Consider the following 19,943-nt stretch of genomic DNA (forward strand, 5'->3'; position numbering starts at 1 on the left):
TTGATCTTTGGTTTTATATTTCTCCTCTTTTAGATGTTAATATGTTCTCATAAGACCCAGAAAACAGTAAAAACATCTTTAGTTGGCCAAAGGCCTGGTATTGCACTTTGGCTGATACTTTGTTTTGCCAGTCTCCTTTCTAGTGTTGTAAACTGCCCTGTGAGGGCAGTTGGGGCTGTTTGCACTTCTAGTGAATTCCTTCTCAATCTGTGATGAGATTAGAATCATTTAAACTCAGGACAATTCCAAGAAGCTATGGATGGCTGATAAACACCTCAGTTAGAGTCAGTAGATGTTCTTGGTTTAGACGCAGTCCGCATTATTTAGTTCTGGTAATCTGTCTCCATGTCCTGACTTACACTTTTTTGTGTGTCTGTCTTAAATTGATGAGGTAAAGCCTTGCTCATATGTTTTGGAAAAGCTCATAGCTTTTCTCGTGATACCATTCTTACGGAACCAACTCTGGAGATGTTATATGACCTTTTTGTATCCGGTATCTAGGTATTTATTCCCACATCATCAGAGTAAAGAAGTAGGATTTCTAGATGTGACATTGTTGCACCCAGTTGTCCAGGGTTTAGCAAATCAATTTAAATCTCTCGTTTTTATTTTCTTAATCTACAAAATATTACAGTGGGACCAGATTATTTCTTGGGTTCTCATTCACTATAATTTTTCCTATGGATCTGTGTTGATTCTGTGAGGATAACTGTGAACGTAAACAATGGTCTGTTAATCGTCTATTGTATTATTGCTATTTCAATTTGCCTTTTTCATTTTGTTTCCTTTTGCTGGAGTGATTATTTATATGGTCAGCACTAAAAAGATGAAAATGATTTCCCATTGTTAAAATGCAGTATTTAGCAATAAGATACCATGCTCTCCTACTTCTTTGCCAGTATACGTTTTTATTCCTCAAGAATATTAGTTAAACATTTATTGAATACTTACCATGTAGCAGACTGGTGCCCTGCACTAGAAGTAGTAATGCGTGAAACATAATTCCTGTCCTCAGGGGACTTTCAGTATAGTGATTTTTTTTTTTTTTTTTTGGTTTGGTGACAATCTAATCTCCTCAGCCCTGATAATTTCCCTGTAGGTTCTGGCATATTCTCATATCTTTTTTCTAGGAATGTTAACCTGAGACGAGTCAACTTCTTTATGCCCTTTATGTGATTATAGTAAATTTCAATGTTCTCTTAGGGTCAGAAAAGTACATGTCAACGATTTTGTAAAAATGACATATATATCTTTTAGAGCATAGTATATTTCTGAATGATGAGAAATTAATTTTTTCATTGGTCCCTACCTTGTAGGATAGTAGTCATAAATGAATGAAGCCCAGGTTGAGCTTGACACATTTAGAGAGACCTTGAAGTTAAAGAAGAACCTTTAAATCTACTGAGAACAGTTCTTAGAATAATTTAGGAGGCAGTATGGGTGTTTTGTATCCTTGAAAAGTCTTTGAATGGCAACTTTATATACTGGATTATATTTAACTTCCCCTTACTCAGCTGTTTATGAGAGACCACGAATTGTTACATTTGTGAATTAAGTTACGGTTTTACACACCTTTGCCTTTGTTAAGACAGTGGAGGAAAAGGGGTCATTTCAGAAGTACTGTTTCTCTAGCTGAGTTCACGAGTGCGAACAAGCTGGCGCTGTCGTAGCTTCATAGTTGTAAGTATATTCCTGGTTTTCCACTAGGTAAGGTCTCTGGTGTAGAAGAGGCAAAGACCATATAAATTCACTTCATTATTTCCAAAAGGTAATCCAAGAGACATTTATGCAAGTGTAGCTCTTCATGCTGCTTTGTACTTTGGGTAAGAAAGGTGCTGTAAAGGAATTTTATAGACCAGCTGACTTGATTTTACTTAAAATGTAGTTTTATCGTTAGTTCAATATTAATGAGTTTTTCCATTCATGTAAGTAAACTTAGGAGGTCCACTTAATTCAGACTTTTTTTTTTTTTTAGAAATAGTTTCATTTCAACTTCAGGTAGTTTTACTGTGAATATATTTTATAATACTTGTACCAGAGTCCTTATGTTAATCTCGAATGTCATCACAGCAGTGATTCTTAAAGACCATTAATGTAGTATAAATCTGCACTTCTTTTGAGTAAAATGATTGTCATAATCAGACCATTATTGTGATATTCTAACACCATTTCTGAGATGTCTTGTTATGTGAAATAAAAAAGATAATGATACTAATGATTGGGGTATAATACAGGCATAATAGGCTATATCTATTGATACCTTGTCTTTACTTTTATAGTATTTGATCTTGTCATAATACGGCTGCCATCATTATGAATTCTTAACTTTTCTCTTACTTTAAACACATAGGGATGTGAGATTATTTCAACGCCTGACCAAGACCATACCGACTTTACCAAGTGTCTTGAACTGCTCCAAAAAAAGATAGAAGAAAAAGACTTACAGGTAAGATATACACCTTTTTGGTGGTTAAGAGTCTTAGTACCAAGGATGTGAAAGATCCTGCTTAAAGTTTTTACTCCTCTGAAGTGATTAGTTATTCTTGTGCGAATGTTTTGGCTGTCAGATTTTTCCTGTATATTGAATAAATCTGTACTTAGCTGCCAAAGTATTAATGTGCACTTAAATCAGAGGTCAAAGATTCAAATACCTTATAGTGATAAAGTCACAAAATGGGTGAAGTGGACCTTATATAAAGTAGTTGAAACTGGCAGCTCATTCTTGGCCTAAAATGAGTAGCAACTTTTCATCTCTCATTCATCGTTTCCATGAAGACCTATTTGTGTTTTCTTTTTATATGTGTGTTTAAATATTGTGAGGGCAAAACAAACAAACGTGGCCTATATTTGGCCCATGAGTCATCATTACAAACTCTTATATAAACAAACAAAACATGATCAACTTTTTTAAATCAGAGAAGAGTCTGCTACTTTGCATTTGTGGACTCTAAAGTATTCAATGATTCTCACCTAGCATCCAAGCATTTAATAACACTAGTTAGCTAGTATACATGTTTATATTTTATTATATTTCACAATTTTTCTTGGTACTTGAAATAATATGCAAAATATTTTTTAAGCCAGTGTTTAGTGAAGATCAACCAAATTAAGCCTGAAGCATTGAATGGCAATTGACCATTCTTTTACTGGCAGAAGCAGGAGGGTAAGCTGAGGTGCACGATCAGATTTGTAATTTTAAACTAAGAAAAGTAGCAAAACACCTTTGTACATTAAGATGCTTTTGATGGTACAAATAACAAGAAGTACATTTCAACCTGGCCTCAATAGTCAGATAGGTAGTCTTCAGATACAACTCAGATGTCTTGTCTGTTTCTTTGATTGTCTTCATTCTGCTTCGTAGGCTTTGTCTCTAGTATGGTTTAGCATTTTAGCAGCATTTTAGCCCTTCACATATAGGGGGATTAAAGGAGCAGGGACATCACTTCCCATCATCATCATCAAACTTCAGTCCTGAGATCTCTCCATTAGGCCACTCGTGGTTTGGGCAACATAGGATGAGAGTACCCTGATTGTCTTGGACTGGAGCCGGGATTGAGATCCATCCACCTGTCTCATGCAGACTAATAGCTATGTGGCAGGACAGCAGAGGTGTTGGAGGGGCAGACCTAAGAAAAACTTACTCCCTCACAAAAGTTTTTCAAAGATTGCTTTTGGCATATATTTACTAAGTTGAGGTAGTAGATCCTTTTCTGTCTTTGAAGACAAGCCTTGTTAATTATCCTAATTGACAAGTAGCACATTGTACAAACTGAACAAAATTGAGTGAACATTTCCCATCTCTGTTGTAGCTTGAACTATACCAAATGTATTGTGCTATTTCCAGCAATAAATTGCTATAATTAAATATTTGTTTAACGAAAACAGAACACAGCCCATTGAGAGTTATCTGCTTCATCCAGACATAGTTTCTTAGAAAAGAAGTTGTAAATTCTTCACAACTGGTGTTTCAGTTTTCCTAGCATCAACACTGAAATTATTGAAAGCTGGGAATGCAATTATGTGTGTAAAATTGATAGTATCTGTAATACAGTATTTGGTCATTAAGTCTGAAAATAAATAATAGTATCTCAAACTTAACGCTGAAATTCAGAGAGAGCCTTAAACTGAGGGAAGAGGGTGATCAGGTATCAGGTGTATATGATCTGCGAAACTAATCTGGTAAGGTCTTGGATGATCCAATAGGGAGGACAGAATCAAGACCTGTTAGAGCAGTCGTGCATTGAGCAGAAAGGACCAGACCCTCCTACCCCCATTGTGGTTAGTCACGAGCTACAAGCTGTCAGGGAAGGGTGTGGCCTTGGTGGCCCACTTTGCTGTATCCTGGAGTTGCCACTGGGCCATGACAACCAGCTGGCCCCCTCACAGCGCTAGCGAGTTCTTTCTAGGGGGAAAAGGAGCAGTGCACTTCCACGGCTGCCTCAGGCCCCTGGCATGATTTAGGCCCAGCACGTTCTCCAGCCTCGTCTTGTACTACTATTTCTCTTTGGAAAATATACCCTAGTCCCTCTCCTTCTCTGCCTTAGGTGTTGTCTCCTCTGCCTAGATTGTTTTTGCATATCATTTGAATATTTTTCGAATTTTTCTTTCTCTTCACCTGTCCCACAATGGCAAAATAGGTGAGGTCATTAAGGAGGCCTTCTCTTCCCCATTCCTCCAGGTTAGTTTCTGCCACTCTATGTATCTGTACCCCCTTTGTTCTCCTTCAAGGCACTCTGAACACTTCCAGTAATTGTGTTGGTTATTTCTAATTGTTTGCTGGAAGCCTTTCTTCCCAGCCTGACCATATAGCCCACAAAGCTGGGACAGATCTGTCTTGTTCATGCCTGAACAACAGCACCTTGCATGGAAGAGGTGCTTTGTGACTGTTGAGTCTGTGTTGTGCACTATGGGAACGCACAGGGGAGTTGAATACAACACAGGTAGGGGAAGGGCTTCTTAGAGAAGGGCTGAGACATCATAAATGGATAGGGGTTGCATGGCAGAGGGAAGAAGAGCGTTCTAGGATAGATACCTCAGTACTCAGGGAGGATGGATAGCTCTTCAGTGAACCAATGGCAGGGAGTTTGAAGAGTTCTAAGTTGGACAACAGTGTGATTAGTTTGGTGTTTTAAAAAGCATCGTTGGATAAACTGAAGGCTCCATGACTCACAACAAAAACCTTGTGGTTTCCTTAATATAACCTTCAGGTTACAGTAAATCTGATGAAATAGAGTATCTGTGAGCTTCCACTCGACTTTACATTTAACCTGGAGATACAGCATTTCATTTGATTTAATGTAATAGCAAGAGAAAGGCTAAATTAGAAAGACTAGCAAGGAAAGTAATAAAAGATGCTCCTACCCCCAAGTGAGATCATCTTGAGATGAGGGCTGTTCAAAATTTCTACTTAAAATGCACATAAACTACATAGAAATATCTTTTATACTTCTCCACCTAATAAGTCCTATCAAGGGGCGCCTGGGTGGCTCAGATGGTTAGGCGTCTGCCTTCGGCTCAGGTCATGATCTCAGGGTCCTGGGATCGAGTCCCGCATCGGGTTCCCTGCTCAGTGCAGAGCCTGCTTCTCCCTCTCCCTCTGCCACTCCCTCTGCTTGTGCTCTTCTGTCTATCTCTCTGTCAAATAAATAAATAAAATCTTTAAAAAAAAAAAAAATAAGTCCTATCAAATTATCATACATTTGTATTTCTACTTACTAAATTATAAATATGAATTTGTCATCAAAGTGTCTATATTTGTAAGAACTTATCTTACTAACACACTTTAAAATGTTAGTTATAAGATAAATTAATATTTAATATGTTAAGAAACCATACTATGTAACATCTTAGAACTTTATAGAATTTGAATTAGTCTGTCCTTACCCTGAAGGAGCTTACTATCCAGAACATGTGCTTAATTTTTTAAAATTTCCCTAAATCACTACATTTATTTATCTATTTTAAACCTATTCACCCTCAACTTTTATTCTTTTGCAAAAGGATTCACCAATACGTGTGACTTTTTAATGCTTTGCTTTCATATTACCACGTTATTTATCTGTAACTGAGTCATGAATAATACATTATTAGGATGCCATCTGATATGACTGGATCTTCAAAGAGCACATATATTTTCTGATGTCATGATGCATACTTGAGATCTAAACCTTTGAATTCAGTGGAAAACATTAAAAGCTATTGCTCCAACTTTCTAAAAATGTAAGATGCATGTTGTTTAGGAAGAAGCAAAACAAATCTAGATTATAAGGCCCTGAGAATAACAGGCCTCCTAAAATACAGTTGGAGTATTTCCTACTATTATATGATGACAGAATTCTGTATTTCAGTCTCTGAGGTTTTATTTTTTATTTTTATTTTATTTTATTTTTACTGGCTGCTTGGAGTTTATTTTCCACTTGGTACAAGGGACACAGTTCCAGGGTGTGAGGAAGACTTGCGTGTGGCTTGGATAGTAAAGAGTGGGATTCTCACAACTTCGTTTTGGTGTTTTGCTATTTTGATATAAAAGAACCCAATTGCTTCTGCTTGTGGCAGCCTGCCTAGTCTATGGGGTAGGGAGGGGGGGTCCAGCACCTCCTGAAGCCTGGTGGTGGCCACTCAGGATGGTGGCCTGGTGTTGGCTTTGCCAGGCTGGTCACCAAGGTGCTTCCTCATGGCTTCCAGAGCCAAGTCACGGTTGATCGTGCTGCTGGAGACCTGAGGAGATTCCGAGCGTTCTGGGGACTCCAACACTGTAGCCATGAACGGGAGAGTGGACTTCCCGAAGAAGAATTTTGCCCACCAGTGACCGGGGTCAGCCCTGGGGTGGTGAGGGATGGCTTCCCCAGCATACTCTGCACGTCTGCAGGAGCTGTTACTAGAAGGGGAGCCTGGGCAGTGGGGGTGATAGTCGTGGGTGGCCACGAGCGAACCGCTGGAGGGGATGGCTGCCATGCTGTCGCTTGTGGGCTGGTGGAAACCTGCGCATGCAGGGATCAGGGTGCCCCTCCGGTCACCCGCTGCCCCTTGGGCAGGGTGTTCCCTGCTTGGGCTAGTCTCTGAGGTTTTAAACACAGATTTAATATTAAACAAAATTTGGGCAGAAAAGTTGTCCTTAATTGCACACTGTTGGTTGTATAAATTTAAATGCATACTAGTTTAATTTGTTGAAACTTTAATACATTTTATCCCCCTTGTCCCATGTTATTTTTTTAATCAATTTTTCAATCAAATAATGTAGGATGTGGAAAAAGTACTATATGAATAAGAGCTAATGCCTAAATTTTATGCACACAAATATTAATAACTGCAATTAAATACTACATAAAGACTATGGGATTATTACATATTAAGTTTTTTAAAATTATTTTAATAGACTGAGCAAATATTGGATTGTGACTTGTATGTATTAGAATAGTTTCTATGCATTTATGTCTGAATTGGAATTCTTGATTATTGAAATTAGGTGAGGAATATTAGATAGTCTTTCTATTTAATTCCTACATGGTATTTCTCAGATACATTATGTTTAGACATCTGCAAATGCTATGAGTTTTAGAATACTTATGTCCACTAATTATCAGTATTGGGTTAGGTGTACATTATTGTTTTGTAATGGACTAATGGCTATGTCCATACTAAATATCTGTTGCTCCTCACTTGAAAAGGAAATTTAAGACTGTATCTGATTGGAATAATTACTCCTATCACTATAATGAGCTCTGACTCACAGGGTTGTAGGAGGAACCGTGATAGTGCTCTGAGGAGTATCTTCCAAGGATCTCTGGTGTCCTCAGTACAGTCTACTCCGATGGACCCATGTCTTCGGCAAGATTCCAGTCTCATCTAAAGCAGAATTTAATACATCTGTTGTGTGTGTCAACGTGTATTCTGGAAAGGGATGAAAACTAACTTCACAGTAGAGATACTTGGCAGATACCACCTTAATCAAGTAATCAATCAATGTCAACAATAATTCTTGTTGATAACACATGCCCCTCTAGATAACGTACAGGGTGCTAAGGGCACTTGTGAGTTTCTGCCCTAAAACCCCTAATCCCAGTTTCATCTTTGAAAAGAAATCAGAGAATGTCAAATTGAATATTATTCTCCTGAATACCTGACGAGTATTTTCAATTTTCATGACGGATAAGAAAAGATCAAAAAATTGTCACAGACCAGAGGAGATGAAAGAGACATGAAAACTAAATGCAGTGTGGCTTTCTGATTTGTCCCTGAACTGGAACAGGGCATTAGCGGAAAACTGGCAAAATGCGAACAAAGCCTGGAGTTTAGTTACTAGTAGTAGTCATGAAGGTTAGTTGGAAGGTAGGCAGGCAGGGACAACCCCCCCACCACCACCCCCCGCCCCGCCCTAGGTGGAAACCACCTGTAAGAGGATTTTACCCCACACTGGAAGGAGCCCTCCACCCTTTCCCACTTGATAAGTGACAAAAACCTGATTGGATGACAGGCACAGGGAGGGTTAATCAGATTAAAACATCGAGCCAACAAGCCCGTAAAACCACCTAGACTTAGAAACTCCTGTGGCAACCCTCTTGGGTCCCCTCCCTCTTTGAGAGCTTGTACTATTGCTAAACTCAATAAACCTTGCTCTGCTGCCCACCACTCTGCCTGGTCTCCCTCTTCATTCTTTGAAGTGGCGTGACCAAGAACCGCGGGCACCGAAGGAGAAAATCCTGTAACAGTATACTGGTGTCAATCTTAGGTGGAATAGGTTTGTGTCATGGTTACAGAAGATGTTAGCAATGACCGAGCCTGTGTGAAGGGTAATCCCTGTACTATCTTGGCGACTTTTCACTAAGTCTGAAATTATTGCAAAATAAGTTTACGTGAAGAAAAGATGCTCACTGTTTCAAATATGCTCTAACAATCAGGTGGTATAATCTTTTTGTGATAGGACTCAGTGTTAACAGAATAAAAAGGCAAGTACTTCTTAGCACTTAGGCAAATCCAAATACCTTTTTATGAACTCTTTAAAGTGTTTCTTCAAAAAGTCTCAACTTGTGAGTCTCTGTTGGATATTTTGGCAACTGTTTCATGGGAAGACTATGCCTGCTTGAAAATCTTGGCTGGAGACTTGATGATCCTTAAACTGTGGTAACAGCCCACCTCCTCAAACCGCCCAGTTTCCTAAGGCATCAAAGAATGGTAGGATTTAATCAGAGAGAACTGGCATTCAATAGAATTTTTTCGGGGTTGGCTCCAGAAGGAGGAATGCTGCTCATTCTTGTACTGCCTCTTTACCTGTCAAAATTGTGTGGTCTCCATGACCTGGCTCTTCCTGGAGGGACATTCTGTCACACTTCTCTGCAGTTAACTGCCTCACTGATGCCTCTCATGCAGAACTCCAAGCCTGTTTGTGACTGCTAACTGGAAAGCCACAAGAATTTCATTTCAGTATCTAAAAGAAAACTCATCTTTCTCACAGAATCCCATTTTCTCTTTATTTTCTGTGCCGTGTGCTGGCACTATCTCCCATCCACCTGGCAGAAACCTGAGAGTAGCCTTCTATTTTACTGTACCATCCCTTACCAGTTGGTCATCACCCCTTTAATTCTGTAGGTATCTCTTGTGCCCACTTTCTTCTTTCCAGTCTTACGGCTACTAGGTTAGTTCAGACCTTCATCATTTCTCACTTGGGTTATTATATTAGCTTATGTTTGACCTCATTCACTCTGTTCTCTTACTAAAACTCCTATCTTCTGTATTAACTGCATGTCTGCCTAAAATCTTTTATTGCCTCCCAGTTACTTACTCTACAAATATTTGTTCAGTGAATAAATATATTTTTGGTAACATCATGGCAAACCTTAGTTCTTCTTTGAAGGGATCTTCTTCTTAGCATTCTTGATATCATATTAATTCTCCTGCAACATGTGTTTAGATGATTTATCATCCTTGTGTCTACCAATTGTGATAGGAAATATGTTTATTATTAAAAGAGTTGTTTCCAACGCATTGTGGTTTTTTGTTTCAAGTTTTTCTTTAAATTCTAGTTAGTTAACATATAGTATAATATTAGTTTCAGGTATAAAATTTTATGATTCATTATTTAAATATAACACCCAATGTTCATCCCAACAAATGCCCTCCTTAATGCCCATCACCTATTTAACACCCACACCCACCATGGCCCACCTCCCCTCCAGCAATCCTCACTTGGTTTCCTGTAGTTAAGAAGATTCTTTTATTGTTTGCCTCCTCCTTTTTTTTTTTTTTTTAACTTCCTTCCCCTATATTCATCTCTTTCGTTTCTTAAATTCTACATGAGTGAAATCATATGGTATTTGTATTTCTCTGACTTATTTCACTTAGCATAATACACTCTAGCTACATCCATTTTGTGGCAAATGGCGAAATTTCATTCTTTTTGATGGCTGAGTAATATTCCATTGTGTGTGTGTGTGTGTGTGTGTGTGTGTGTATATACACACACACACACACACACACCATCTTCTTTTTCCATTCATCAGTCGATGGACATTTGGGCTCTCTCCATAGTTTGGTTATTGTTGATAATGCTGCTATAAACATTAGAAACATTGGGGTGCATGTGCCCCTTTGAATCTGTATTTTTTTATCCTTTGGGTAAATACCTAGTAACACAATTGCTGGATCACAGGGTAGTTCTATTTTTAACTTTTTGAGGAACTTCCATACTGTTTTTCAGAGTGGCTGCACCAGTTTGCATTCCCACCAACAGTGTAGGAGGGTTCTCCTTTCTCCACATCCTCACCAACATCTGTTGTTAATTTTGGCCATTCTGACAGGCATGAGGTGGTATCTTACTGTAGTTTTGACTTGTATTTCCCTGACGATGAGTGATGTTGAGCATCTTTTCATGTGTCTGTTAGCCATTTGTATGTCTTCTTTGGAAAAATGTGTATTCATGTCTGCTGCCCATTTCTTAACTGGATTATTTGTTTTTTGGTTGTTGAATTTAAGTTCTTCATAGACTGTGGATACTAACCCTCTATCACACATGCCATTTGCAAATATCTTCTCCCATTCTGTAGGTTGCCTTTTAGTTTTGTTGATTGCTTTCTTCACTGTGCAGAAGCTTTTTATCTTGATGAAGTCCCAATAGTTCATTTTTGCTTTTGTTTTCCTTGCCTCCCACCATGTGTCTAGTAAGAAGTTGGTATGGCTGAGGTCAAAGAGGTTACTGCCTGTGTTCTCCTCTAGGATTTTGATGACTTCCTGTCTCACATTTAGGTCTTTCATCCATTTTGAATTTATTTTTGTGTATGGTGTAAGAGAGTGGTCTTTCTATAAAATCAGAGTAATAATCTACTTACACCAGCAGGTTATGAGGCAAAGCACTTCATTGCCTTCCACATACAAAATCCTTAACAAAAATATAACAGCAGTAGTATTAATAGTCATATATTGTTGTATACTTTAGGTCTTGTGATCTGCAACATATTTTATATAATGTACTTATATATTTAATGTATTTTGTTAATTATAGAAGATACATAATTTATATGTAATTGTGTTAATTATATTTATTTTATAAAATACATTTTATGTATTTCACAAAATACATTACAATATAAATATATCGTGCTCTTTTGATTTTACAATAAATTTCATAGATTAATATGGTTTTAGAATTAGTGTTTTTAGAAATCCCTTAAACTAGTTAGAGTTTATATCCCAGGTTCATGGACTCACCAGAGCATTGTTTTGGACATATTCTGCTTTCACAAGAACTATCTTAATATTCAAAACTTGAAATAAATGGAGGACTTCTTACATATCGAGATATGTAAGAAGAAACCGAAATGTTTCCCAGGGGATGTCTTCAACTTTCCTCATTCCCAGGGAACTGGTGAGAATGGTATCTGTGTGTTTAGTAATTGAATCCAGGAGGGAGGTGAGTGGTACAACCCAGCTAACCTTGTTTGCACCTTGCCTTGGTGCCAGCAAGAAAATGGGATGTGTGCTCTGACTTCCCTAATCCTGCAGTAGCCTTTGTGTGCCTGACGTTCACTGAGGGATGTTTAGAGTTGCAACGGCAGACTTCCTCCCTTTAGACATACTGTCGAAGCTACTGAAGATCTTCTTCCAATTGCTTTAACAAACTTTTGCATAGTACCTGTCTCGGTCGTTAGGCTTGGTTAGGTGACTAAGCTCATGGCCCCGACGCTCCAGTTTAATAGAGGACACAGATGTACATGTAACCACAGAATAACTCAGACTACAATGAATGCTGTAAGGTGCCACTGCAGGAAAGATTCAACTTGTTTTTAGTAAATTGTTTATATAGAACCCTTCTCTGTTTTACCCTTTAACTTTTCATTGGGGAAAATGGAATAATATAATTGTTTTTCTAAGGAAATTGCAGCGCATATCCATGAGGCCTTCCGTGACCTCACTTTTTAAATAACACCCCTCACCCTGCCTCCTCTCCCGTTCTTTGGCTCAGCAATCCTCATCCCTTTGTCTGCTGGGTCTTCTCTATCACATCTGTCACCGTCTGACATACTATATATTTAGGAAGTTTGTTTCTGTTACGTATCCACTCATGGAAATGTAAATATCATGTGGGCAGGTAATTGTACATGCTCATTCTCTGCCACATTCCCAGGACCTACGACAGCACCTGGCTCACGGTGGGCACTCCATAGATATTTACTGTATGAATGAATGTGCACAGATGGAAGAATCCTTTTTCAGCAAGCCCTTTTTATCAAATGTTGGTAAATTTTATTAAGTAAATACTTTAATGAGGCTTATTCTACTGCTCCAGCTCTTGTCCCATTATAATTGAAAATTTTTTGGCTTTGTCAGTAAATGGAGCTATTATTCAATCTTTTATACTTTTGGTTTTTCTCTTCATATTATGGGTAGGGGAGGATATATGTGTTGTATGTAATTAAAAATGGTACATGTAATGCCTTCTTTACATGTTATTAATTGATATTTTACTTCTAGAACCTGCTGCTTTTTCTAAGTTCTAAGTTACTCGTAAAAGTTGAAAGCTAAAAAATGAAAATACATAGCGATTGTCTCATGAGCCTTTACCATTGTGAGCTTGATAAGGATAAATCTTGCCGACTTCCTTGAAGTCATACTGAAAGCAGTACCATTCAATTCCAACATCTGCTGGATAGCTGAGTCCTTGTAAGACTTAGATGACAACTTTCTCTACCCATGCCCATCTACCTCAAAGCAATGTTGTAAACTTAATAATTTTTATGATTTCTAGAAAGTAGCACATGTATACATATAGACAAATTCAGCTATACTTAAGTACGTCTCCACAAAACACCTCTTGTTTTTTTAGTGTATAACCAGCATTGTTTTCTTTGTCAAGTGCCAGAGTAACCACTTACATATCCAGGTTCTGGAACAGGTGCTGTGCAAGTTAAGTATCAGACAAGGAAGGAAGGGAGGGGAAGGAAGGTATTCTGGGCATTGAGCGAAGAAGCAGGCTGTTTCCTAGATCATTTTGGAGAAGCCTTCAAACGAGAAATGCACATCTCTGTTTTCCCTTCTTCTTAGAGACCAGCAATCTTTTTTATAGTGCTGTGTAACAAGAGAAAATAGATAGACCCAGTGCTTTGTAGTGACTCGGGAGCTGTTGCTACGGCTATAAAAAGCTTACTGCCTTGGAGGCTGTGGCGGCCTAATCCATCCCTGCCAGAGGAGAAGTGTGCTTTTTAGGCCCCGGGACAAGGGTTAAGTTTATTTGCTTACCAGGAATATCAGTTGGATGACTCACTTGCCAGATAAAATTTCTTATTAATGCAGAGAATTGCGGATATGGTTGGTATGATGCTCCTCTGCAGAAGACATGCTGACCTTACATGAAAAGGACTATTTTATTTTGAATTACTGCACTGCGAAGATGCAGAATCTGCAGATAGAGGAGGAGGAAACAATGTCTTGAGGACTTCTGTAAGAATAACGCACAGGGCGCCTGGGTGGCTCAGTTGGTTGAGCGACTGCCTTCGGCTCAGGTCATGATCCTGGAGTCCCTGGATCGAGTCCCGCATCGGGCTCCCTGCTCGGCGGGGAGTCTGCTTCGCCCTCTGACCCTCCCCCCTCTCATGTGCTCTCTGTCTCATTCTCTCTCTCTCTCAAATAAAAAAAAAATAATAATAATAATGCACATATAATGGAATATCCTGAAATTGCATGGTAGATTCAAAAATTTCTCCTTATTCTGTAAATCCCTTAGTGAGACATTTGTGGTCATACCTACATCCATAATTGTGATTGTTCACAATAGTAAAAATAACTGTATTTGTAAGAAATGATTTGCATATAGTTTAAGTCATGACTGAAGAACAAAAAGGACGTTACTGCTAATCTCAGGGATGTGCATATGAGATCAGTGTATTTTCAGTGGTAGTTAATTAAGTGATCAGGAGAAGAGAAATGTATACATAGAAATACATTCTTCTTTGTGTTAGGTGATGAGCATAAGTATCTCAGGAAGTCTCATTTAAATCAGCAGAGAAGTTGCAATTTGTATAGTATTCACTTTCCATTCTTCTCCTCTCTTAGTAGCCAGAAGTAGAAAATGTCATTCTGTTCCCATGACCGTCTGCTTTCCCAGAGCAGTTCTGCTTAGCATTCCACGGTCAGCGTGCTTGTCCATAATGGCAAGTGGCATACTAAAATCCAGATGCCTGAGTAGAAGTCAGGTGATTTCAGCACCTTTCCTGGATCCACAGTGTACCTTCCCCTTCAACATGTATATTAATTTATGTAATTTCCAATACAAACAACTGGATCGAGATATTTTGAAACACATTAGGAAATAGGAATATCTGAATGCAAAGTACACTGATTACATTTTAATTCTGTCTTCTCATCCATTTCTACTAGAGATTTTATTTTATTTTATTTTAAAGATTTTATTCATCTATTTGAGAGAGACATAGCGAGAGAGGGAACACAAGCAGGGGAAGTGGGAGAGGGAGAAGCAGGCCTCCCGCCGAGCAGGGAGCCCGATGCGGGGCTCGAACCCAAGACTCTGGGATCATGACCCGAGCCGAAGGCAGACGCTTAACGACTGAGCCACCCAGGTGCCCCTCTACTAGAGATTTTATTTTTATTTTATTTTTTTTAAGATTTTATTTATTTATTTGATAGAGATAGAGGGAGAGCACAAGCAGGGGGAGCGGCAGGCAGAGGGAGAGGGAGAAGCAGGCTCCCCGCCGAGGAAGGAGCCCGATGTGGGGCTTGATCCCAGGACCCCGGGACCATGACCTGAGCCAAAGGCAGCCACTTAACCGACTGAGCCACCCAGGTGCCCCTCTACTAGAGATTTTAGATGCTTATAAAATAGACACTAAATATTCTGATTCTTTAAAGCATTCATATAAATAAATTATTTCAGAAAGAAAATTATTATTAAACAAATGTTTTATCACAAATTACACTCAGTTTACTATGATGCTCTCGGATATGGAATACATTTTGCAAAATGTAAATAATAGCATTGCTTATAACATTAAGGTGAACCAGAGGATGATGAGATGATCAGCTATTTTGTGTACATGTATTAGGTAAAGTACACTTACTCACTTTGCAGAAAATTAAGCTTTAAGTAATTAATGTCACTGCAGTAACAATTTTAACATTCTCATTTGGCATTATAAAATGGTCAAATGCATATCTAGAAACCAGAGTGTTAATGACCAAGTGCAGAATTTGCAGTCAGAATGTTCTCTATTCTCCCAGAAGGTGGGAAGGGAATAACTAATATAAACTATTTATATTGCTCCAGATTGCAAAACCTAAGGATGGCATGACAGCAAGTCTGATAGCCACCTATTTTAAACTGGTCAATAAAAAATGAAGAGAGTTTTATACCACTAAACTTTGGGACAATAATGCACTCAAAGTACTGCAAATAGCTAAATCCAATCCATCTAGACATGGAAACCAAGAGTTTCATTTATCACTTTGGACAAGAATATGCAGCGAAGACTTCTTTTATGGTTGAAGCAAAGCAAGAAATATTGTTGTGTAAAAACGAATCCTGATGATGCAAGAGAGGATAATTGCTATTAAGAAATGATCTGCCAGTGCAGAAGTACTCACCATCTGGGAACAAAGCATTTTTTTACCAAAGTCAGTCTGTTTGCAGAAAGGTTTGGACAATTACCTGTCTCTTCTCACCTCGCTCAGTAGGTGAAAACGACTAAAGAAAGTAGGTACAGGTTCATGTCCCAGTTTCCACAGAATGGGAAGAATGACTGCTTAGTGCTCTTTCAAATATTCAGCTTCTACAGGGAAACATGTATGTTAGAGAGTTTTTAGCCAGAGTGAAAAGTATCTGGTCTGTGTTAAACAGGAGGCTCAAGAACGCAGAATGGAATTTTTTCATTCTTCTACCGAGCAATCATTTAGCTTCTGTGGACAAAATCATATAATGCAGATTGTAATAGCCTTTTAAACTCTACTTCCAAATAGCTGATTCTTTCTGAATATGCTATAAATGATCTTTTGATTTTTTATTTTACACTAAATACCAACTGTGTTGAAGATGCTATGTGAGGTATTCTGGCTATTCTAAACCACAAGTAATACATTTTTCCATTTCTCAGGACCCCCACAATTCAAAAGGAACACCTTTGTGAATACCTTTTCCCTAGAAATATTTTCATATCCTGATAATGTGAGAGGTTTGGAGACCATAATTACCTCCAGTAGACTTATAATATCCATGTACTTATTTATACAAACTGTGACTTTATGTAATTTTACTTACTCATAAATATATTCCTGACTCTTCAAAGAGTTTAATTTTCAGCAGAGATAATAGAATAAAATCATGTAAAAAAAATCCATTAGTGTGTTTATTTATTCTGTCCAACTCTCCTTGGCACTCACTTCCTGATACAGAAAAATGTGAACACATGCAAATTAGCTCTTGCCATCCCTTGGTGTATTTACTTGGGAAGGAAAAATAATGCATTTCCACATTTTTGTATATATCACCGTGTTGTTTTGTTTATATGGAAAAGATGTCTCATCCCCAGGAATCTCATTGATAATGGCTTGAACCTATAGTCCAGTTAATCAAGGATATATTAGTACTCAGGACAGATCTGTGAGGAAAGACAGAACTACTACTAAAATCAGACTGGAAATGTTTAACTAAAAAAATTCAAAGCTTTGTCTGGGGCCAACCAAAAGAGTATTGCATTATTATGGGAATGAACTCATTGTCCTTTACTCTCTCATGACCAGGGTACCTGACATTAAAGTGCTTCAGGCATTCTTCATGGCAAGTCTGAGAGTCAACAAAGAAAAATTCAAACACTGTGTGCAGAAAGAACTCTGAAGATGAGAACTGTTCGTGGCATTTGTCAGTTAGATTGTTTGTGGTTCATATATGGAGCATCTTTAATCTCTAGACGAGGAATTTGAATTTTGATCTATAGGTGATGGTAATCCACTAAAGAATTTTGAATGGAAAACCATAAGATAATTTTGAGAAACAGCATAATGGTTGTATGCAAGCTGAATTAAAGGACAGAAATTACAATGACACAAATAAAAGAACCGATTACAGGATGCTTTGAAGAATAACTCTTTAGGCATTTTCCCCATCAAGAATTTGAGAAAGGAATAGGGACCATAAAAATAGATAAAGTCTATACTTGATAATGATTTGGTCTTGTTTGCCAAAGAGTTACAGAGTGAAACTGTAACCGTTTAGCTAATCATTCAGCTGACAAAAGTCCTTTATGTGTATCCAGGTATTCTGCTAAGTATTGTAGGTTGAAAAGTGCATACTGAATGAGACAGTTTCTGACTCTTAAGAATGTGTGGCCTTTGGAGTAGATGCTTTTGTTAAGCAGATTATCCTGATATGTTGTCAGTAATGCTGTAGTTGAAGTCTGATGGGACCCATGAGAAGCCCCTTGGGAGCGAACCTTCTCCACGGTCCACTCTCCTTGAGCAAGACAAATTAAAAGCTATCCGGAGTGAGGGGAGTGTTTCATTCTGAGTATTTAGGGTGAAAGGTAAAGCTCATAGGTTTGGGATGTCAAAGGATAGGCAATACTGAAAGTACATGCAAGATAACAGAGAATGAACCAGTAGGGAGGGGACCACACACACACACACACACACACACAAAACCTTACTGGGACAGGTCAGTCTCTCCTGGCCGCCCCCTCCGCTGACTTGGAGCCAGTGTGTCCAGGACCTCTACCAGCAAGAGTGCCTTCCAGTCTGCACAAGGAGGTTGGAGTCCCTTCTGCTGAGCTCTCTAGAGAGGCACAGGGCATAGTAAGTGCCCCATGGTCACTGAGAGTGTGGGCTGCCTGGGCTTTTATGCTAAAACTTTTACCAGGGGATTATGGTTTATAGCAGTCAGGAGTCTTAGTATAGATCCTTATCAGTGCCTTTGTAGTTTTTCTCTCAAAGGCAGACAAGCTTGGATACATCAATCACTTTTCAGTGATATAAATAGGTCCCTTCCTCCTCTCTTTTTTTTTTTAACTTTAACAGGTTCAAAAACAAGTTTTGTATAAACACGTTTATGACATTTCTTAATAACATTTACAGTTTGACAAAGTTGGAAAAAATACTCTGTTCAAACAAAGTCATTTTTTTTTAGAAAGTGGAGGTAGGCATCCTTTGAAAATGCTTACACTAATCACACCCTTAACTCTGAATTTTCTTAGATTTCTCATCTGTGAATGGAAGACTCATTATCTTGCCATTGCAAGAGGCATTATTTCTTTCTCACCCAAACAGGCTTACATTAAACTGTGACTCAATGAGCTTGGTTGAAATTTAAATGGGATCCCTCTAGTCATATTTTCACAAGCTGCCATTCAGCTAGGTATATTCTGTGTTTGTAAGTAGAGTTATCTTCTGATACCGTGAAATCTGTGGTCTTTAATTTCCTTGGTGTCTTATTTTACTTTATATCAATCTCTGGAATTTCTTTATAGGCTTATTAAAACATTTTGACATTGCTGATTTTTGGGTCAGTTTATAGTTTTTGCTCTATCTTGATCCAACTTTTTCCTTCATGGCCTGTGTTGAGTTTTCTGTCTTCAAATAAGAGCATCAAACAATTGGACCAAAGAATTTCATCATCCTATTCAAGCCTAACTATAATACAGTACAGATCTTTGAAAGTTAAGGGAAGCATAAGAATAACATCTAAATTTTTTGAGCCCCTAGTGTTTACTTTTGTTAAGTTGGCTAGGCTAATGTTAGTTATAATTCTCAAACAGTAGGGTAAACATATGTCTTGGTTTACATAGGCATAGTCTTGGTTTATGCTTGTATTCTTGGTGTAATTATATATAATGTCCCCCTTTTACTTTCAGAAGTGTCTCAGTTTGTATGGTAAATTGTATGGTCACCCTGTTTATCAGGGAGAGCCATAAAGAAATTGTCCATTTATGCAACTCTAGAATTCAATTTATGGAAAGTAAATGTAATTAAAATATGCTGACAGCCACTGTCTCTGCTGTAGACTTCATGCATGCTGTATCTAAGTCTTTTTGAGGACAAATGGAGAAAAACATATCATTTGTTTACTGAAAGGTTTTTACTGCTGTAATAGAAAAAATGAAATTGCTTCTACTTTTAGTGTTCTATATCCCTTAACCAGTCTTGTCATGATTCTGTTAAGGCAAATTATGCAAAGCTAAGGTTTTCATTTATTTTTCTGAACAAAATAGACACCGTGTTTTATTTAACTTGTTACAGTGGAAACCAGAGAACCTTATGTGGACTGTTAGAAGTGAAAGGAATCTTGAGAAATACATTAATGAATCTGATTGGTCCCTTACCTTTATAGATGAGCCACCTAAGTCACAAGGAGATTATGTAACTTGTATGTGGTTACCTGGCTTTTGAAAGAATATACCATACTATAGTCAGATCTCTAATATCTTCATCCAGGGTTTTAGGCTTCCTTTTGCCAC

The 19,943-nt window shown here is 38.1% G+C and overlaps 1 protein-coding gene and 1 pseudogene across 14 annotated transcripts in view; one reads left to right on the forward strand and one right to left on the reverse strand.

Moving 5' to 3' along the window:
- Window positions 1-19,943, forward strand: part of TPK1 (thiamin pyrophosphokinase 1) — a 335,883-nt gene that overhangs the window by 169,241 nt on the left and 146,699 nt on the right. For 12 of the 14 annotated variants that reach the window (XM_081799933.1, XM_081799936.1, XM_081799940.1 and 9 more), the window contains one exon: window positions 2,351-2,446. The exons of the other annotated variants lie outside the window; for them this stretch is intronic. In XM_081799933.1, coding sequence (XP_081656059.1) covers window positions 2,351-2,446 — 96 coding nt within the window. The remainder of the gene's footprint in view (window positions 1-2,350; window positions 2,447-19,943) is intronic. 14 annotated transcript variants of the gene reach the window in all.
- Window positions 6,600-6,977, reverse strand: LOC115936889 (pancreatic progenitor cell differentiation and proliferation factor pseudogene; annotated as a pseudogene).

The sequence above is a fragment of the Leptonychotes weddellii genome, chromosome 12 (assembly GCF_054177405.1).
Source record: "Leptonychotes weddellii isolate Sample4059 chromosome 12, ASM5417740v2, whole genome shotgun sequence".
Taxonomy (NCBI): domain Eukaryota; kingdom Metazoa; phylum Chordata; class Mammalia; order Carnivora; family Phocidae; genus Leptonychotes; species Leptonychotes weddellii.